At 36.5% G+C, this 22,825-nt stretch overlaps 1 protein-coding gene across 12 annotated transcripts in view; it reads left to right on the top strand.

Annotated features, from left to right (window-relative positions):
* ARB2A (ARB2 cotranscriptional regulator A) overlaps window positions 1-22,825 on the top strand; it is a gene marked incomplete at its 5' end in the record, with an annotated part of 224,307 nt that overhangs the window by 7,593 nt on the left and 193,889 nt on the right. For 9 of the 12 annotated variants that reach the window (XR_014025682.1, XM_081321746.1, XM_081321755.1 and 6 more), the window contains 5 exons: window positions 1,995-2,118; window positions 7,484-7,585; window positions 10,985-11,085; window positions 18,171-18,236; window positions 22,423-22,614. Coding sequence is in view for 11 of the 12 variants with exons in the window: in XM_081321746.1 (XP_081177872.1) it covers window positions 2,013-2,118; window positions 7,484-7,585; window positions 10,985-11,085; window positions 18,171-18,236; window positions 22,423-22,614 (567 nt within the window). Of the gene's footprint in view, window positions 1-1,994; window positions 2,204-7,483; window positions 7,586-10,984; window positions 11,086-18,170; window positions 18,237-22,422; window positions 22,615-22,825 lie in introns of those variants that run through there. The other 3 variants (XM_081321749.1, XM_081321748.1, XM_081321747.1) reach the window with 3 other exon arrangements.

Here is a 22,825-nt window from a genome sequence, read left to right as displayed (position 1 = left end):
CTATTGAAAACTGTTATCACAAAAGCTTGAACCCAATATTGGAAAAATAGTTTCTGCCAAAAAGTGCCAATTTTCTCGCAAAGATTTTGACTCTTCGTATGGTGACATGTTTTGAAATGCTTTTCAATCTATTCAATATTAATCATGAAATTGTATGCATCTTTTTACAAATAGTTCTTTGATTATAGCACTTAGCAATAGCACTTAGAGTTACATACTGCTTCACAGTGGTTTACAGCCTTCTCTAAGCAGTTTACAGAGTCAGCATATTGTCCCCAACAATCTGGGTCCTCATTTTATCGACCACAGTAGGATGAAAGGCTGAGTCAACCTTGAGCCAGTGAGAGTCAAACTGCTAGCATTGGGTAGTCAGCAGAATTATCCTGCAATATTGCATTCTAACCACTGCGCCACCATGGCTTTTATGACAACAATTGGGATCTAGATTGCTAAGCAGTCGTGAAGTGCAGTGTCACATGACCACATTGCTTAGCAATAGCAATCCCACCAGTCCCATTTATCATCATAATCTCAGGACCATGGGGTTGTTAAGAGGGAAGAGCAGGTGTAATGGTCTGTGGGAATGATCTTAGGAGATGGGGCAAAGAATGCTGTCTAGGAACAATCAGATAAGAGACAGCATAGCCCGCAACTACATAGTGGGCAGAGGAAGAGGCTTCCCTAATTTCTCAGGCTGTAAAGTTGCTGGTGGGAGAATTGTACTTTCAGACTTGCAAGATTCTATTAATGAACAGTAAGGTAAAGGTAAAGGTTCCCCCGCACATGCGTGCTAGTCGTTTCCGACTCTAGGGGCCGGTGCTCATCTCCGTTTCATAGCCGAAGAGCCAGCGTTTGTCCGAGGACGTCTCCGTGGTCATGTGGCCGGCATGACTAGACGCCAAAGGCGCACGGAACGCTGTTACCTTCCCACCGTAGTGGTCCCTATTTTTCTACTTGCATGCATTTTTACGTGCTTTCGAACTGCTAGGTGGGCAGAAGCTGGGACGAGTAACAGGCGCTCACTCTGTTACGCGGCACTCGGGATTCGACCCGCCAAACTGCCGACCTTCTGATCGACAAGCTCAGCGTCCTAACCCACTGAGCCACCGCGTCCCTTTAATGAACAGTAGGTTTAGAATAAAGTGGAATTAGCTTATGAATTTAGGGGAGGAAGAAGATAGTTTAGGTATACCAGGAAAAGATAGCTACCATTTGAGAATAAGCGCTGCAGATCTGCAGACTTAAAAGTGATGGAGGATCAAACAGATTTAGTCTGCTACATCAGCAAAGGCGATCTCAGAGACAGACAAATTACTATGATGAGTAATTTTTTGAAGTAGGTTGTAAGACTGTAAAAATAATAAATTATATTGATGAGAGAAATATGGAAAGTGAAGTTGCAAAACTTGAAGCTTGTTGCCATCCCAGTCATAGTGGGTCCTCAAACTCTAGATACTAGATTACAGATTAACAGCTATTTCTGCGTTACTTGTACATTATGCGATCATCCTATTTGATTAAGAGGTTCCTTGAAAAGGAATTATGTGCTTAAGAAATAAAGGCAGATGACTAAGGCAGAGAATTTTGGGGAATGGGATAAAAATTCAGACTGACTGTTACTGATTTTATTGAAGAAACTGCCAAAAGCCTTGACAAAGATGGAGAGCAAAGGCAACTTAATAAATTTGCAAAGCAAATTGGGAATGGAAAATAAGTGCAAAAGCAATCCCTTAAATAAAAAATTATTGTTAGGGAGGATATCTAGAATTATATGCCTATGAGATACGTTTTATGACAGATGTTGGAAATATTTTTTCTTGAGCCATATTATTTGTTTATATAGCAACACTTATAGCCCATCTCATTTCAAACAGTCTAGCACCTTTTTTTAGATGGAATTGATTTTTTAAAAACTTTGATTTCTGTAATGATTTTTTCTGGTCAGGATATTTCCAGAAAATAAATTTATTGTTCTAATTTATATATTTTTTCAGCTTATCACCTCAAGATTGATGCATGTTTTCATCATTGTCTTAAACTTGCTGAGAGTTTGGATAAACATGGCTCAACTCCAACAAGGAGGTCCTGATGAAAAAGAGAAGACTACAGCATTAAAGGGTACAAATTAATTTGGAACTTCTCCTCCATAGGCACTCCGTAGACTGTGTTCTGATGAACTATAATTTTATGGTTAGTAAAACAGGTGAGCAAGTGCAAATGATACAACCCACATTTCTTGGCTGCAATAAACCTCTTACATACATCCATAATCCAGAATCTTTGTTCTTTGCTTCAAAAAAAGGATATATCAGCATGCAACAGGATTGCTGTTAGCTGTGATAGAGATGCCATTTGGATCCCCCTGAGGACAAAAATCCTATAATGGAAAGAAAAATGCTACAACTTATGCATATTAGCCAACAGTCAGAATGAACAAAGTAGTGTGTGGGAAAAGCTTTAAAGAGTAAAGAAACATACCTTAATTGTTTGCAAAAGTTGATACTGAATTAACGAATTATAATAATTTCAAAATTATTTCAGCGGAAGGATATACAAAACTCCACCATAGTGGTCTGGTTGAATTAGATTTCTTCCTCCCTCCCTCTGTATTGGGAGGAATTTTTGCTTATTTGGTTCCTTTTAGATTTCTATAACTTAAACTGATGCAGTTTGGGATTTTGAATCTTATTCCCTGCTGAACTCTCTTCAACATGCCTTTTTTTCTTCCCCTGAACATAAAATGGGATTCTATATCCCATTTTATATGCTGTTTCTAGTCTTCAGAAAAAAAGTGCCGTATAAACTGTCAATCAATGTATGCTATCCTGAACTAGAAATGTAGAAAACTGACAGGACATAAATATAATCAATATGCTCCTCGGAGGCAGTATTCACGTGATAGCTTCAGACATTTTCACTCTTAGAAGGCAGGGCAATTGAATCTCCTCACTCTCTTATAGTGCTGTTGTCTTCTGCACTTTCCCTCAGTCAGTTTAGATGCAAGCTCTGGGTCATGTATTGTTATTATTGCAATGGATTTGCATGATTACTGTTTATCTTTAGATAGAAAGAAAAAGAAAAAAAAGGAAGGAAAGAAAGAAGTGTGTCTGTGTGTATGTATATGTATGTATGCATGTGTATACATATATTCCTTATTAAGAGAATAAAGATAAGCAGCAATCATGCAAATTTATTGCAATCTTAAATTTACATATTAATCCAGTTTTGCCCAAAGAAGAGAGTATGTATGAGTGTATGTATGTATGCATGTGGTAAATATTTAGATTTGTTTGAATACCCTTCTAATTCAAATATGCTTAGTGCTTTACTCATTTAGGAAAACACATTTCTAAGACCACCTAATCTCCAAAATTACTCTAGATGGCTTGCAAATTAAAAAGAAACATCACAATATAAGGGGGAAAAATGAAGGAGAATATTCCATAAGGTTGGAGTGGCCATTGAAAGAATCTGTGATTCTTTTCCTGGCCAGTAGGTGTTAAGTTGGGATGAAATCAATATGTAAATACATACTTAAAGAACACCCAGACCCTTTCCCATAAAAAGAAAAGTAAATCTTAAAGCAGTTCAAATTTAAATTTTCAGCGTAAAAGAAAGCTCTTCTGAGGTCATTTTGAAAATAACAAAAATACAAAAGATAAAGATTTTTGCTCCAGTTCCTGCAAACCTAGCAGTTCAAAAGCATGCAAATGCAAGTAGATAAATAGGTGCCACTTCAGTGAGAAGATAATGTTTTGTGTGCCTTGGCATCTAGTCATGCTGGCCAAGCTAAGAAACGGAGATGAGCGCTGTCCCCTAGAGTCAGATATGACTGGACAGAGGAAACCTTTTCCTTTACCTTTAATGTTAAAGCATCTTTTGTTGCTGTTATTAGTTATAGATTCATAGACTCATTAGGTCAGAAAGGATCTTGGAAGTGTTCCAGTCCAGCCTTCTACCAAAGCAGGACTCCTCAAACATCCTAGTCAAATCTCCTGTTACAGAGCACCAACAGCTTCAGGTGGCTGGTTATTATGTTGCTTTACAGCTCTCACAATCAACAAATTCCTTAGATCTCTGTAAAATTACAACTGCTTGATTTTTGCATATGGAGAATAAATCCAAACTCTCTTCCCTGTGATAGCATTTCAAGAATTGGAAAACTGTTACCATGTTTTCCCTTACCCTTCTTTGTTCTCAGTTATTTTAACCATTCTTCATTGAATTTATCTTCCAAGATCCTCACATTCAAGAGCACACTTTGTTGCTCTTCACTGTTGATTAAGCCCAATATTGCACTGACTCTGGATAGGTACAGCACAGTGCTAACTCATCCTTATTATGTTGTCTGCCAGCAAATTGAAATCCTCCTAACAAGTACTACTGAGAAGCCAGGTACTGTCTATTCTATATTTGTGCATCTGTTTTTTTATTTAGTTGAGTGCAAAACTTCACATTTCTCACGATTGGATAGGATTTTGTTGAATAGGATGCAATATTCAAGTCTATCAAGACCTTTTTGAACCCTGAGTGTGATGTGTTCTCTGTAGATTTGCTCAGTATCCCTCCTCTTTCTTCATCTAAGTCATAAAAATATTGAAGAGCAGTGGGCCCAAGATGAAAACTCTCCATGTACACATAAATCCATTAAGGAGCATGTATTATGCATGATTGTTTAACCAACTGTGAATCCATCTGGTAATAGGACCATTATTCCATTTTATTAAGAGGTTGTGGCCTTAATCCTATCTCAATCCTTACTGAAGATATGAAGTTTAGGTGTATTATATCCACAGTAGTTTCTTGATCTACTAATCTCATTATATTAATCAAAAAAGATTATTTATTTTTCACATTTCTGAACAGCCCACCTCCCTCAAAGAAGTATAATAAAATTTTAAAATGTAAAACAGTATGTATAAAGGTTAGACATTTCAAAAGGGGGCAAGAGTTGAAAATTAGATAAAAGGTAAAGGATGATCTTCCAGGGGGCCCCACAGCTGCGTGCTTCTCTAGGCTCCCCATGCAAGGCCACAGAGCCATGTTTTAACTCCTTTTCCAAAGGCCAGGAGAGTGGGGAGCTGCCTTGCCTCTAGGGAGAGAATATTCCATAGAGCAGGGGCAACAGCAGAGAAGGCTGTCTTCCTAGATCCCACCCTTGACAGAGTCTGCAACATATCTTCCCAGCCTCACCAGTTGGGATGGGCTAATGTAATGGGAAGAAGATGGCTTTATAAATAGCCAATTCCATGCCATGTAGAACTTTATAGGTCACAAACTTTGAATTGGACCAAGAAGCAAACTGGCACCCAATACAGCTCACAGAGTAGAAGTGTTACATGAGCCCTTCTTAGGGTGCCTAAAATTGCCTGTGTGGCCACATTTTGTTCCAGCTGAAGCTTCCTGGTACTTTTCAAGGTTATCCCTATGTAGAATACATTGCATTAGTCCAAACGGGATATGACCAGGGTATGATTGACCAACGAGAGTGCCTTCATATCCAGGAAAGGGCATTCAGCTGAAATCTGTTGTTTCCAATCCAGGCCCCTCCAAGCACCATGAAAGAATGTCTACTGCATCACTTACCGGTACTTCACCTGGGACGGAGTTATATAACTGGTGATATACTGGTGATACTTCATCCCATAGTGATGGATGATCTCACCCAGCAGTTTCATTTAGATGTTAAAAAGGAGTGGAGAACATAGAACCCTGTGGTACCCCAAAAAGCAGGGGCCAATAACTGGATCTCTATTCCTGTTAACAGTGATTGGGGGCAACCTCAGAGGAAGGAGATGAACCAACGTAGAACTGTGCCACTCAGGCCCAACTCACTAAGTCAACCCAAAAAAACTCCATGGTTGATGGTAATGAAAGACTAGCAAGGATGCATATACCACCTGTGTCCTGCTCCTGACAGAGATTATCCATTAGTGTGAACACTTCTGTTTCAGTCCCATATCTGGGCCTGAAGCCTGTCTAATAAAGGTTCAGATAATCTGTCTCTTACAGGATCCTATGGAGTTGCAATGTCAGCACCTTCACCACCACCTTTCCAAACAATGGGAGGTGGGAGAATGGACAAAAATAATCTAGAATGGTAGGATTCAGCAATGGCTTCTTGAGAGGGAGCACAACAACACCTTTGTAAAAGGAGCTGGAAAATTCCCTCCAACAATGATGAATTCACCACCACTTGGAACATCCACAGGACACCTCCTGAGTGGCCTTAACCAGCCAGGAGTAGTATGGATCTAATGCACAGGTGGTGGTGTTTTCGTTCTGGAGGACCCTTTCCACTTCCAAAGGTCTAACAGAATCAAACCGTTCCCAGATAACTAAAATCTGCTCCCTGGGCATCTCTACAATATTTGTACATGCTTCATATCCAACAGGAAATGAATCAGAATGATTTTATCCTCCAGAGGCATGGAAAGTTCCTCCACATGATCCTGTAGATGGGCCTCTGGGCTCCTTTTCCTGAGGACTGTCTGGGTAACCCTAAACAGGGCCATTGGGTGGCATTCTGTGGATGAAATAACAGTGAAGAAGTATTGTGATTTGTTGAACATGACCTATTATTAACCAAACCATGCTGGCTTGTAATAAATATGATGTTGTTTTCCAAGTACTTGCAATATTTTCTTGACTCCCCCCCCCCCAAGTATTGGTGTCAAGCTGATTGATCTGTAATTTCCTGGGTCCATTCTTTTCCCTTTTTAAAAGATTACAATAATGCTAGTTTTTCTCCAGTTTTATGCTGTTTCTGCTGTACTCCAGAGTTCTCAACGATTACTGCCAGACGTTTTGAGATTACTTCAGGCATGTTCTTTAGCACACTGTGATCCAGTACATCCAACTCCAGAAATCTGAATTTATTCAAACATATAAATGTTCTTTGTTCCTTGCCTGTTTTGACCTGTATTTCTCTTGTCTCCCAACCCCCAATGCTGCATAATCTGGAAGGTTAGGCCAGTTTTTCCTTTTGCAAATATACAGATGCAAAAGATTATTGTTTTGTCATTTATTTTAAGTATACCGTAAACTCTAGTCAGAAATGAAACCAAACAAGATTCCTGTATAACTAATCATACTAGTATATTTCTGGAAATCCCAGCATTTGTAAACAGACCAAATTAAGTTTTTAAAGTTAGAAGGGCAATTCTTCTAAAATAATCCAATAGCCTCAAAAAATTGAATGTGGGTTGAAAATGAAAATTGGGAGATTTGAATTGGCAGCTTCAAAATATTAATGTCGGTAACCTGAAAAAAGACACAGCCTGATGTAACTTGTAGGAACTTTGTAATATATTATGATCAATATTTTTATAGTTTTATTAAACGTAAACATTTTTATGTATATGGGAAGTTGCTGAATATGTTTATGATAAATTAACAGTTCTTTTAAAGTCACTATTTTTGTTAGAAGTAATAACTTTGAGGTCTACAGAAAGACTATCTTCTTCCCACCTTTTTTCCCCAGACTTGTTGTCTAGAATAGACTTGGATGAACTGATGAAAAAAGATGAACCACCTCTTGAGTTTCCTGATACTCTTGAAGGATTTGAATACACTTTTAATGAAAGTAAGTAATAATTTCAGGAGGAAAAATCATTTTAAAATAAATAATTTTCCATGCCTTATTTTTATAGCTTGGTACTGATTATTCTTTTACAGATGTATCAAATAATTAGTACAAGCAATAATCTGAAATAATTTTTCCCTGGTTAGAAAAGTACAGATATTCACATTCTTGCTATACATGAATAAAAAAGAATTGTAAATATACATCGGGAAGAAATCTGAATCTTTTCCCTTGAAATAACATTGTGAACTATACCTTAACAACTGATCCTAAAGATACTGCAGATTTTAGTTTAACGATACTAAAAATATATTAGCTTTTCTTGTGTCACCTTTTCCAATTTTATGGAATATTTTTTAAAAGAAATATAATCATATATATAGCACTTTAAATTGTTGATTACAATTACATTGTCTATCCATGTGATCTAGAAATCCTATTAATGAAAGTCAGGGAGCAAAGTGCAGAAAAAGAACAAAGATTACATATAAAGAAGGCCAAACTAATGACAGTAGGTATAAAAGCTACCCTTAGAATTGACAACAATGATAATGTATTAGTAGATAGTGTCTGGCTTTTACATTTGGCTATTAATCATAAAGAAACCTGAAGAAAAATGGTAGTTGCAGATCACTGCTTGGTAAGATAGCAATAAAGGCTTTGGAAAAGGTATACATATGCTGTGATTTGTTTAACCTGTGAAGATCACAGTCATGCAGGCAATGGTTTTCCCTGTGATACTATGGGGAAGCAAAAGATGGACTTTCAACAAGCAGGATAGAAAAAGTATTGACATTTTTGAAAGCTAATACTAGATGATCAAGAAAATAAATGGATCATGTGAAGTTCTTAAATTACCATATTTGGTACTCATGGTGCAAAGAACTAGCTCTCTTGAGAAGTCTATAACTCTGGGAAAGGTAGAAGGAGAGGATGACCATCAACAAGGTGAATGGACTAAATTACAGCAGAAAATGGGTGCTTTGTTGGAAGACATGAAGGAGAAGATTGGTGACAGATGATACTCAAGAATTTCTATGTGGTCACTAACAATGACTTCATGACACATAAGCAATTAAAAATATAATACTTAGCTATTCAGTAACCCAAAGAATTTCATTGGAGAGTATTTAAAAAAATCTTGCTTGTTAAGTTTTTAATTCTTTGAAACAAACAGTTCAACTATTTAAAGCAGTATTCTTCTGCCTTGTTCTCGGACTGCTCATTTAATAATGCATATTAGCTTGCTAAAAGCTAGTAACACATAAATGTTAATGTGTGATGCTAAAAGGTTAAAAGTTCAGCCATCCATGTGATTGAAAGGCACTGCTATATTCTAAATAATTCTTTATTCTACATCATCCTATTGGGGCTGTTACTAGAATTTTTAGTATGTCTTTTTAATATCCTCATTCATGGTTTTGTGATTTGGAGGCAATTTTATTCTGATTTACAAAAAATCTAGTAGATGATAACTCGGTGAAAATTAAGAGCACTTCAGAATATACTGCAATTCAAAACAGTGCTCTAATTTCATTTGATAATGAATAAAAAGGTAAGAATACTTTTTCTTCATTAATATATTAAGAGGCAGAAATTCTGAGATAGCATAAAGTACTGTACATACTTTATACTAGAAATGACCTCAAACAAAAGATCTATTTGTTTAGACAAAAATATTGAACTATATACAATTCAATATAATTTCTATGAATGTAAACTCTGCTCTTATATCTATTTGTTTTCATCAGTAATTATATCTATGAGAATAAATCCATAATGTATGGAAAATAGTTACTACTTTTTTGTGTGAGAGAGACTTCTGATGATTGCCTGGACTAGTCCCTGCACTTTTCTTGGCAAGTTTTTTGGAAGTGGTTTTAGGTGCAAAATATCACTTAAAAGAGGGCTTTTCAACCTTTTCACCGATTGTACCACTTTTAGGATATGGCAATATTCGACTACCACCTAGCAAGGTGTCAAAAACTTGATAACCAAAAAGAAAAAGAAAAAAACCTGTTCAAAGTTGCAATTGCACTGAAATGACGTATGACCATTTTTCACACTTATGACCATTGCAGCATGCCCAGGGTCACGTGATTTTTATTTGGATGCTTGGCAACTGATTCATATTTATGATGGTCACAGTGTCCCAGGGTCATGTGGTCCCTTTTTGCAACCTTTTGACAAGCAAAGTCAGTGGCAGGGCTGCTGGTGGCCAAGTGCTAAGGCTGGACTTCCTTCCCTCCATCTCTCCCTCTTTCTCTTTCCCATCTCCTTCTGAAGGAAGAATTTGAAACACCCCCCCCATATTTTCCCTCTTCCATATATTCATCAAACAAGGAAAAGCCTCCAGAGACAGAAAAGACAAGCCATTGAGGGAACTAGCTTAAAAAGGCGCACTCCCCTTTAAGAATTAGCTACTGGCTAGAAAGTAAAGTTAAGAAGCGTAGCTGGCACTTAAGGAAAAAAAATGTAAATAAGTACTGGCTGCCAGCTAAGGCAGCCTCCCCAAATGGCTCCGTTCATAAGTAAAGGAATGCTACAGGCACAATCCATTCAGGAGAAAAATACTTCAAAATCCCTTGCAGCAAAACTTACAGCTAACAATAGCAGGTCAATAGAAGCTAACACAAGACATCAGCCATCAGCCAAATAGAAATTGCCAAACACTCCTTAAGAACACAAAGCCCACATTGCACAAATCCCAGAACTTCAAAGTCACAAAAGCACATAAGAATCCTTCCACTCTCTCTCCCTCCCTCCTCTGTGCCTCACCTCCAGCCTTTCTTCATTGCTGCCTTTCTTCATTCCTCATGGAGGGCGACCTCTCCCCTGCTGCATTTCTTGCCTGTTTGCTGCTGCCAGCACAGGTGGCTGCAACAGCAGTTGCAGATCGGCTCATGGCCAGCCTGCTTGATCTCCTCTCCCCCCCCTCCTCCTCCTCCTTTCCCTTTGGTGCAGCTAGAGTTGAGTCCACCTCCTCCCAAGGCTGCCTCTTTTTTTCTCTCTCTCTTGCCCAAACTACCTCCTTCTGTAGCCTCTCCTGTCTCTGCCCCTCTCCTCCTCCTTTCTCATCTGGGGGTGAGCTGGAAGTGAGCCTGGGGCCTTTGTCTCGCCCCAGCCACTCTGCAGCTCTGGAGGACTCTCTCACTGTAAGTCCTTGCCTGTGCTGGCTCGTTGCCTCCCCCACTACACTTGGCTGGGCAGGGCTGCGTACCACCTGCCATGTGCTAATGTACCACAGGTGGTACGTGTACCACCGGTTGAAAAGCTCTGACCTAAAATAGCAGTGCAATATCACCATTATATTTCAAAAACTTATTGTTTTGACACCTGTATACAATACCAAATGTAAAGGGAATGACTGAAATTTAACACTACTATTTTTCTTTATAGAAGGGCAGTTAAGACATATGAAAACTGGAGAGCCATTTGTTTTTAACTACCGAGAAGATTTACACAGGTGGAACCAAAAACGCTATGAAGCTCTTGGAGAGGTATATATTATTTAAAAATAATATAATAATGTATACAGTCTGCCTGTTTTATTTTATATTTGGGTTAATAAAGGGAAAGAACTTATTATTGTAAGGATAGCATCGTACTTAATAGATTTGAGAGCAAGGAATAATCTTATCCAGAAATTACCTGTACTGCTTTAAGGGTGAACTAACTGTTCAGTGAGGTTTATATGTATATGCCTAATTATAAAAAAATATAACATTTTCTCTGTATTGTACAAAAACTTGCAGTTATTATGTCAGAATTATTGTTGCAAATTCAGATATGAATATGAGGCAGTTCCATCTATGTTTATTTGTTATATAGTTTTTTACACATTTAACTCATTTGTGTTGATTTTGAACTCATTGATACTTTATCAATATCAAACAAATGTCAAGTTCTTGTTAAATAATGTTTTAGATTGTCTTGTGTACAAGTAGTCCTCACTTAACAATGGTAAGTGAGACTGGAATTTCTGTCACTAAGTGATGTGGTCATAAAATATAAAATCACACGACTGCCACATAGTAACAGAAATTCTGGCACTTAGGTTGCTATTATTAAATGATTCATAGCTGGATGTTAAGAGAGGATGTCACATAGTCACCATTTTGCAATCTCTTACCAATTTCCCCAACTTTGCTTGTAGGAAGCTGGCCAAGAAGTTTGCAAATGGTGATTACATAATTGCAGGATTCTGCAACTTTGTAATTGGAAGCCCATTACCATGTACCATGAGTTATGATCACGTGACTGCAGGAATAATGTGACAGGGACCTAATTGAGTCCCCCTCATTCAGAGCCACTGTAAGTTCATCTGGTTTTTGAATGAGTGGCCATTAAATGAGGACCACCTGTAATGGATGACACAAGAGAGACTCAACTCCGGCATAGCTAGACATTTGTCAGACTCTTATTCATTGTTTAGAGGAGTGACAGACTAAGCTACTGTGTTGTTGTTAGTTGCGAAGTCATGTCCGACCCATCGCGACCCTATGGACAATGTTCCTCCAGGCCTTCCTGTCCTCTACCATCTTCTGGAGTCCATCTAGGCTCACGCCTACTGCTTCAGTGACTCCATCCAGCCACCTCATTCTCTGTCGTCCCCTTCTTCTATTGCCCTCAATCTTTCCCAGCATTAGGCTCTTCTCCAGTGAGTCCTTCCTTCTCATTAGGTGGCCAAAGTATTTGAGTTTTAGCTTCAGGATCTGGCCTTCTAAAGAGCAGTCAGGGTTGATCTCCTCTAGGACTGACTGGTTTGATCGCCTTGCAGTCCAAGGAACTCGCAGGAGTCTTCTCCAGCACCATAGTTCAAAGGCTTCAATTCTTTGCCGCTCAGCCTTTCTTATGGTCCAGCTTTCACTGCCATACGTTGCAACTGGGAAGACCATAGCCTTGACTATGCGCACTTTTGTTGACAGGGTGATGTCTCTGCTTTTTAGTGTGCTGTCTAGATGTAGTTTGTAGTATGTAGTATGCATTGGTGTTAAGTCTGATACTGAATTTAATAAAATTTAAAAAGTTATGTTAGCTTTTCTTTTGTGCTTAATGTTGAAAGCATGTGAGAAATAATGAACCTCTGATGTCAACAGTTTAGTATGGCAGAAAGATCATCTGTAAATGTGTCCATGTGGTCAATCAAGTAGGAAGGCTTTTCGAGGAGCTATGCCTGGTCCGCAAGAGGGAATGCCATTGGACCTTTCAGGCATCAGGTTCAGAAAGTAGCAATGGGAGAAATAAGAAGCCTTTTTCAGGCAGCAAGTTCCAGAATGTGTACAAACTGTCCTTCAAATCAAATCATACAGCCCTATTTTTAATTGGAGTAAAGCTTCAAATAAAGCTGAAAATGTACCTTATTTGAACATTAATATGGAGACTATAAATGGAAAAAGTTGACTCTTTTCCTGCTGTTGGTAACAGCTAAAACTTAATAGGATATGTTATCTCATTGTAGCTTCCATAAAACACTGATAATCGAGGTGTTGAAAAATATTAAATTGAATCTTAACTCTATTTGGGGAGAGAGAAAATAATGGATGGATGAACATAATCTATCAATTAAAGCATAAAAGTGATTTAAAAATTTAATAGAAGCATTAATTTTTGAAAATAGTGTTTTTCTTCTCCTATTAGGAAAAGTGCCAAAAATGAACAGATGGAGTTATCTTTTTCAGGAGAATGGACAGTGTCACTTTTATTCAAAATACTTAATACTTTACTTTCTAAAAGATTCTTATCTTTGACCAATTTATTATTTATAGCAAATCTCTCACCTTGGGTATTGAACTTCCCATGGCATTGACTGTGACTTGTTTACATCTTAGCAATATGGTAGGCTGCAAATGAGCTAAAAGGTTTTCAAACTACAGATTTCAAACTACGCTATAGATTATTCAGCATAATTTAGTAGCATGCTAAAAAATTAACAATTTAAATAAGGCACTCTTGCTGAAGCAGCAGCAGCTGAAGCCTCCATAGCTTTAGGAGTGCCTGGGAGCAGAGGCATCTGGCTGCAGATGGTACAGAACTAGTCGTGGAATTGGGGAAATGAAAAATAAGAAGGGGGAGAAAAGTATGTGAATTAGGCTATTCTAAGCTCTTACACAGTTCTTGCATTATTTGACATTATGTCCTGTTTTAAAGCTGAAAACAATATAAAGCTAAAAGTACAGAAAATAAAATCCACATTCCCAGCTGGCAGTTGTAATTGAAACAGCAAATATCTTAAGGGATGCTCCTATCAGAGGAAGTATTGAATATCTTAAGGTCAGTCTCAGAATTAAATGCTTGTTGATCATATTTATTTTACTCGCAAATGTTTATTCCCAGTTTTGATGCCAATCAAAGATAAATAAAAATAAACCTTTATTGTCAAAGTACAACATGTGTACATTGAGATTAACTGAGCCTCCCCCCCCCGTGCTCTCTCCCACCAACACACAGTGACAACAAACCCTCCATCCTACCACACCATGTGAACCAACTACACCACACACCGGCCTCCCAAGTCAATTCTGCATAAGATTATGTCCCATTTAAAAGCCTAACAGCCCACGGATAAAAGCTATTTATTAGTTAAGTAAGATTTCTGGGAATTCTTACATCGGAATAACTGCTGTTTTGGTGCAGAGCAAACCTAGAAATGAATAAATAAAGGAGCTGGAACACAACCTAACCCCCCCCCCCAAAATCCCCAAACACGCTGAAATTACTGAGAAGTCCAAACTCATGTTAGCAAAATAAAATTAGCAATGGACATTTCTTATTGTCCTAGAAAATACATCATTTGCATAAAACAGTATAACATTATACTCTGTGCCCCTACTATGATCCTTTTAATATATTCAGGCATCCTAATATAAGTAAAAATTTCGATGGCAAATTTAAAAGGTGATAGTGAATATTTATCACAAAAATTCACAAGAAATGACTTTGGGAAACATACATTAATTAAACAATGCATATATAAACAATTATTAAAATATAAAACAATCATAAAAATAAACTGTTGGAATGATCATAGCATAACTTAAACTAAAATGATAATACATAGTAATAATGCTTGATTTAGGTTTTAGATTTTATACTTGATATAAAACAATTCTGCCTAAGCTTTAAAATTTTGAGAAAATTCATATTAATTTTTGCTTAGTTTGAATATTTCCAAGAAACAATACTGAAAACTTTCTTGATATCTAAAGAAGTAAGAATTTATAGATTCTGCCTATTTTAAGCAATTGCGTCAATATTAACAATATTACCAGAACTTTGATGATTATATATTAATGCAGCATTTCAGCATGCACAACAGTTATTAAATCATTTTATTTTACAAGCAAAAATACTTTTTTTTTAAAATTCCATTTATATCCCGCCCTTCTCTGAAGACTCAGGGCAGCTTACAAGCTTAGCAGTAGCCTTCATTCTATGTATATGCCTGCTTATTAGGGCTTTCACACAGACCCCAAGCGGCATTATTACAAAGTCAGCTTAATTGCCCCCAACAATCTGGGTCCTTATTTTACCTACCTCAGAAGGATGGAAGGCTGACTCAACCTTGAGCCTGGTGGGATGTGAACCTGCACTAATTGCAGGCAGCTGGTGTTACTTAAGGAGGCATTAGCCCACTGCTCCACCAAGGCTCTATAATAGTTAAGCATTCATATTTATCAAATAAATGTATGGGTAATTGATAGCAATAGCACTTAGACTTATATACTGCTTCATAGTGCTTTACAGCCCTCTCTAAGAGGTTTACAGATTCAGTGTATTGCCCCCAAAAATCTGGGTCCTTATTTTACTGACCTCAGAAGGATGGAAGGCTGAGTCAACCTTGAGCTGGTGAGAATCAAACTGCTGGCAATCAGTAGAATTAGCCTGCAATATTACATTCTAACCAGTCTGCCACCACTTCTCTCTTGATACAAATACTACATCCTTACCTTGCTTAGGATGAAAAATGTTTACTTCATTAAGGTGATAAGAAAAATTTTCAACTGAAATCTCCAATAGAAGATTAAAACCCAATCTGCCTTGTATCAGAGAACTAGAAAACTCCTAGAGTCAAGAGAATTTTCTACTTTCTTACTACTGATTGTAGAAACAATTTCTTGAAGAGAAAGTAGTGGAGTGAGATTGCATGCAGCTCTAGGATAGATGTAGAGAATCATTTTTATCTATTGATAAGAGATTTGAATTGTATAATTTGGAACAATGGTTTTTTAAAAAAACTATTGCTTGATTAATCTAAGTTGGTATATATCAGGGGTCAGCAACCTGAAACAGTGAAAGAGCCACTCGGAACCAGTTCCCTCACAAAAGGAAAAACTGGGAGCCGCAAAAAAATGTGTGCGCATGCGCATACATGCGCACATGCGCAGAACAGGGTTTGACTGAAGAGTGGAGCCAAGGCGAGATATGCACCTACCCTGCATATTTGAATTGATTGGTTGAAATTTTTTAGTCCCACTTTTTTTTTTTGGACTGCACATGGCAGAGGACTGGGAGCCGCAGGAGACGGCTGAAAGAGCCGCATGTGGCTCCGGAGCCGCGGGTTGCAGACCTGTGGTATATATTTTCCCACATTATATTAGAAATTGAACTTTACTTCTTGCTTAATTTGTTTAAATCTCAGGAGATACAGGACATGAATAATTGTTTAAGTTCCTTCACTGGAAACTTAAGTTTACAATAAATGCCTTTGTTGTTTACTATATCAATGTAGTGATGAAACAGAAATTTGATATGAAAGAATTCTACAATTTCTTGATTTCTCATTTTAATAAATTATTATTTTACAACAATTATATATTTAGTTCATTAAAGTTACCAACATCACAGGAGCATAGTCTGAAATATTACATGTCTTAACATTAAATACTAAATAATGAAATATCAGTAAGTTTAAATGAAAAGTTTTCTGCATGGAAAAGGAGACATGTATACTGGGAGCAATTAGAATGCCAAATACCAGACTATATTTGCACATATAATCTTGCAGAATTTATTTGTATATATCATGTTGAGATATTTCTTTAGTCAATTTATATGGCTGCCTAATTCATAGACTGTGACCCTCCAATAATTTATATTCCAACTGTTACAGATGTGTTTATTCAATGTTTTAACTCTGTGCCTAAAATAGTTTAACAAATAGTTAAGGTTTAGTTTTTTAACTAAAAAACTTATTTTTATTTTGCTTCAAAATTATGCATCAGAAATAGTGTTGCCATATGGAGTATGCTGAGTCTGGCAGAGATCCTATCATTATTAATATTTTAAATATTAAACCACTTTGGTTTAACAGCTGAAAACATGCATCAGCTCTGTCTTTGGGACGGAATAATTGCTTGGAAACATGTTTAGCTAAAATGTCTTTTGTATTTGAAAGTGATGAAAGGGGTTCAAAAAAATTTTTTAATGGTTATATTTTAAAAGAAAGACACAAAATGTTTTTCCATTGTTATTTTATGTAAAAGTTGTTTCACTGGTTAAGTTTAGTATCTTACAACCTAAGCTTTTGGTTTGTGTCCGTTTCAATTGTCAGAAGAGAATGTTATGGATATTCTTATTTACCTGTATTGTTAATCTGTCTTTTTTTCCCCCTATTCTGCGTTATGATTTTCTTTTTGTGCTTTTGAGTCAGCCACGACTCCTGATGGTTAAATGGACAAGCCCTGCAGTTTTCTCAGCAACACTTTCAGAAGGGGTTTGCCTTTGTCTTCTTCCCTGGGCTAAGAGACATTGACTGGCCCAAAGTCACTCAGCTGCTTCTGTGCCTGAGGCAGCATTACTATATCTTGCAAGTAAAGTGTAACAAGGCCTCCTGGATTAAAGATATTTCAAGTAGTACTCAGCCCATTGTAAAGTTCAGTTCTCCACAAGATTTCCATTCTCCATTGAAAGGGTGTGACATCTGAGATATCTTTGCAAGAGAAATACTTAAAGTACTTTTTCTATTTCTTTATGGCAGGGGTGTTAAAGTGCCGGCCTGTGGGCCGGATGCATCATGCCGAAACCGCCCACCCCAATGCCGGCAATGGGAAAAAAAATCATGATACGTCGCAACATACCACATGACTGCGATTTTGACACTCCTGCTTTATGGGATTCTTTTTTTAATCTAAGCTTTCCTTCATTTGTCCCTTCCGCTATTCATTGTTCATATGGGCCAAGAATTGGATATGCCACAATAAAAATAAATTGTTCTAATAAATTGTTCTGTGCTTATTGCAAATTGTTTGAAATAATTTTAACTAATTAATCCAAGAGTTATATTTATGCCATTGATTATACATTAAATAGATGTTTTTTATCCTGAACTTTTAACAAAAATATTCACATAGCAGCAGGAAGCAAAATCCTAGATCATATATTACATTTCTAGACACATTTATTGAGGCTATAAGGCAGGAATTTTTGCTTCTTAACTAGACTATTTAAAAAACAACTATTTATTTTGCAAAATGCATTGTATTTTTCTAAACAGTAGCTTGATAAACCACTTGCAATTTTTTTACACAATTTTATAAAAACAAGACCTATTTGTAAATATTGCACAACTTCTTTTCTCTTGTAGATCATCACTAAATATGTATATGAATTATTGGAAGAAGAATGCCATTTGAAAAAAGTATATGTTCCAGTAAGTTAAATGTATACAAATTTTTCTTAAAGTACATTAAGTTGTAAAAATGAATGTAAGAAAATAAATTTTTATTATAACTTTTTGTGAGGGCTTGTACAAGTCCATTTAGTTCATAAATTCTATTATTGCTCATGTTAAAGAACTCATTTGATTTTAATTTTTCATCAGTTTTATGAATCTCACTAGGAAATAGAAGTCCCTTATTTTGTTAACAACTAAACAAAAGAGTTGTTCTGGGTAGTGGTGGGAGTATAATACTACCTGTGCTTGCATCCAATTGCTGCTTCATTTTAGCTTAGTTTGGAAGAGGGTGGAACATAATAGAAGTTAAACAGGCTGTGAATTTATACATGTGCATGTAATACAAGCCATATTTTATTTTGAAGCATTACTTCAAGGTTAAATGCTTTATTCCAGATGTAAAATGTACAGGGTGTAATGTGCATCTATTGTAGAGATAAGTCTCCATATTAAGTCTCAAATGTTGTGTCTGCAATCCGTCATGATGGCAAGACCCATTTTATCCTATTTGGTTTGATTCATAACTCAGCAGTGCTCTAAATGTGTTGTAGATGCTTTAAATTTAAAAATTCTAAGGACATTTTTGAATGAAATAAAATTTGACATTGAATGAAATAAAATTAATGATGCTATGCCATAAAAATCCATAATGGATATTCTTCATTAACTGTTGTGAAAAGAAAATCTGCTGATGCTACAGTTCATCCAAACTTGTATCTGTGATCAACATGATTGTCTGGCTTTTGAGATCACTTGATTATCTCAGGTGATGATTTTCTAAGATAGGTGAAGCTTCATGATGGATACTCACGCTGTTGCAAATTTTATGGCAGAAAAGGAAAGGATGTTTTTGACAATACGACAATAGGTTTGATGACTGAGCACATGTCTGATATTTGTATAGTTATAGTTAACTAAATCATTTCACATATCCTCTTATCATATCAGAATTATACATCTTATAGCAAATTAGAGACATTGGCCTAACGATTCAAATATAATAATACATTTCATGAACAGTTAATTAGAGCCAATCCATATGGATGTTTTTATAGAATGTTTCATTTTTGCCATGTAGAGTGATTTAAAACGAGGCCGCTCCATAGATATCGATCATCTATATACTACTAAAACTCTTATGTCTGTAAATTTTAATTGGGCAAAATGGTGCAGCATAGAGCATATGTAGAATGCTGTGGTGATTTTTTTTGCTTTTATTTATTTGTAATCCCACCTTTATTATTTTTACAAATAACTCAAGGTGGTGAATATTTCCAATATACCTTCCTCCTCCTATTTTCCCCACAAGAACAACAACAACTCTGTCAGCTGAGTTAGGCTGTGAGAGAGTGACTGGCCCAAGGTCACCCAGCTGGTTTTCATGGCTAAAGTGTGACTAGAACCCATAGTGTCCTGGTTTCTTGCCTGGTACCTTAACCATTAGAACAAACCAGTTCTTATTTACTTTCAATTACTCTCAAAGGAATGAAATTTGGGGGAGTAGTGGCTCCTTATTGGTGCAATATATTTGTTGTTCTAGTATCCCTGTTGAATTTATGGTGTAATAATACATAAGAAATGGATTTAATTTCCAGGTGCTTGGTTAATGGGATGTTAGAGTGTCTGTCTTTAGCAATATGGATGATAAGATATTATGTCTGGCTTTGAAAAATGCTGTCCTCAACCTGGGGAAAATTAGGTTCTGTACATATTTTATTGTTTCCCAACTGTCATTGTTTATCCAATTTTTGCCATGTTTGGATAATCTATTAACTTTAGCCTGGAATTCTATATCTTTTATTCTTTGGGTGAGCAGTAATTGACTTGGTCATACTCCAAAGACATTAAGAATCTTGTGAAAGCCCATATGATGCCAATATCTGCTCTACAACTTGTTTCCTAGGAGGACAAAATTTATCTTTTAATGCAGAAGCTATCACTTAACATATAATGCTTCAGCTACTATTCATAATAGTAACGTTGGAAAGGACCTTGGAGGTCATCTAGTCCAACCCCCTGCTAAGGCAGGAAACCCTATACCATTTCAGACAAATGGCTGTCCAGTATCTTCTTAAAAACTTCCAGTGTTGGAGCATTCACAGCTTCTAGAGGCAGGTTGTTCCACTGGTTAATTGTTCTAACTGTCAGGAAGTTTCTCCTTAGTTCTAGGTTGTTTCTCTCCTTGACTAGTTTCCATCCGTTGCTTCTTGTCCTGCCTTCGGGCACTTTAGAGAATAGCTTGACTCCCTCTTCTTTGTGGCAGCCCCTGAGATATTGGAACACTGCTATCATGTCACCCCTAGTCCTTCTCTTCATTCTCTTATTATTCAGAGTGCTAGCTTTATTCTTTTCAAATAGTAAGTAATATATAAAGAATTTTTTTTTTCAGCATGTGAGCTTCGTTGGAACAAACATTTCAATGGATGTTAGATTAGAATATTTCCCTTGTTCAAGAATTTCTGATATTTTTGAACTTATTTTCTAATAAAGGATGAAGAGTTGCTTTTAAAAAGAGATTAAAGAGACTATACAAGAGACTAAAGATAAGGGAGGACACATTAAATTACTACATTTGTTGATGATCAGATTAGTACGTCTCATATAATTTATTTATTTATTTATTTTAATTCCATTTATATCCCGCCCTTCTCCGAAGACTCAGGGCGGCTTACAAGCTTAGCAATCTAAGAAGCACAAATCAATGTGCTTAGCAGTAGCCTTCATTCTATGTATATGCCTGCTTATTAGGGCTTTCGGGGGGCCCCAAGCGGCATTATCACAAAGTCAGTTTATTGCCCCCAACAATCTGGGTCCTCATGATCATGATCATTTAAAAGAAAAGTGAGGAGATTTATATCATGAAAATAAAAATTGCTAGAGACATTCTCACCAAACAAATTTGATTTGTCAATAAAGTGTGACTGTGTGGTACTATGACCTTTTTATAGCTATAATTTAGTGAAAGTTTCATTTGATGTTTGAAGACAACTTGAAGATAATTTGGCTTGAAAGAATGTTTCCAAATGTAATTAAGATTGAAGTTGTAAGCCTTGGTACATATTGACTAATTTGTTTGTAGATAGATTAAATAAACATCTTCTAATGCATGGATCTTTATAATAAATACTTTTCTCATAGTTTTACATTTGGTCCACTAATTAGAAATTTTGTTAATAGTATGTAAAGCTATAAACATCAGTCTTAATTATCTGCAGAGGATAAGAGTAAGAGAAAGAAAGATCAGTTCACAAACCCCTAAGATGTAGTGGAATGGGAAAAAATGTATAAGTGGAAGACAAAATTGCTTTGAAAATACAGCTTTTTAAAACCAGCCAACTGCCAGCTAGCTGATTATTGCAGCTGTGGAAAGAAACATCACAAAAAATATTCTTCCTCAATCACCTTCCCAAGAGACAGTAACATTGTTCATTATGTATTCTAATTTAAAGTAATATATTGATTCACAATTGAACAACATGATCTAAAGGTGGCTTGTTTCCCAGCTAATATTCTTTCTTGGTTCAACAAGTCAGCTAATTTGTAGTAGAAATATTTCACATATATTTATTAATTAGTCACAAAAGGCTTATTGGATGATAATGAGCTGGGTTGGTTTTACTGCCTTTTTATGGATTGGAACCACTACTCCATTCCTTGGGAATCTGCAGCGAATTATCACTGTAGGTAAATACAGGAACAGAGATAGAGGCCCATTAGGGATCTTTAGAGAAATGATATTACCTACCCACCCACCCCCAACTCAGAGCTTTATATTGCTATTTCTAACAAATGGTTTAGCACACCATTTATTGTAGTAGTGACCTCTGCTACTACTGTAGCCATTCTCTCAATCTAATGTACCTAAAATATTCCATTCTGGGCTCTTTGAAAAAAGGATAATGTAGAAAGAGCCAAATTAAAAAAAAATGCCTGCTGATAATGTTGGATGGATGGTCTGCTGTTTGCTATTGAAAACAGTGTGCTCCCTTCTCCCCCCCCCACCTTTTAGGGCAAGGCACTATTGGTTAGAAGTTTATTTTTTATATGTCAATCATAAATACTATCTGAACTGCTGATTGCAGGCAGTGTTTACTTCCGGTAACTTTTTATTATGTGACCAGTGTTAATTGCTTATATTCATTAAATGTTGTTCTAATTTTAGGTAGATGCAGAAGAGACTGAACCTAGGAGTTTCATCTTTATGAGTGAGGATGCACTGATAAATCCAGATAAATTGATGATTTTAATTCAAGGCAGTGGTGTTGTCAGAGCAGGACAGTGGGCAAGAAGGCTTATTATAAATGAAGATCTGGACAGCGGCACTCAGATTCCTTATATTAAAAGAGCTATAGAGGTAAGATAATTATGGGCTTTCCTAAAACAGAGGTGCACAACTGATTCCAAACTTCGTGTCATGGTTTGGTTTCTGAATGGTATACTGTATTGGAGACCAGAATTCCCAAAATACTAGATAGGGTTAGGACAGAAATTAAATATGGTTGTTTTGAATTTAAATTGAATTTCAATTTAATATAATTAATATAGTTATTATACTGGTACATATT

The sequence above is a fragment of the Vipera berus genome (assembly GCF_964194415.1).
Source record: "Vipera berus genome assembly, chromosome: 2".
In the NCBI taxonomy this organism is placed as follows: Eukaryota; Metazoa; Chordata; class Lepidosauria; order Squamata; family Viperidae; genus Vipera; species Vipera berus.
Note: the sequence above shows the minus strand (reverse complement) of the source record. Positions and strands in the feature narration are given on the sequence as shown.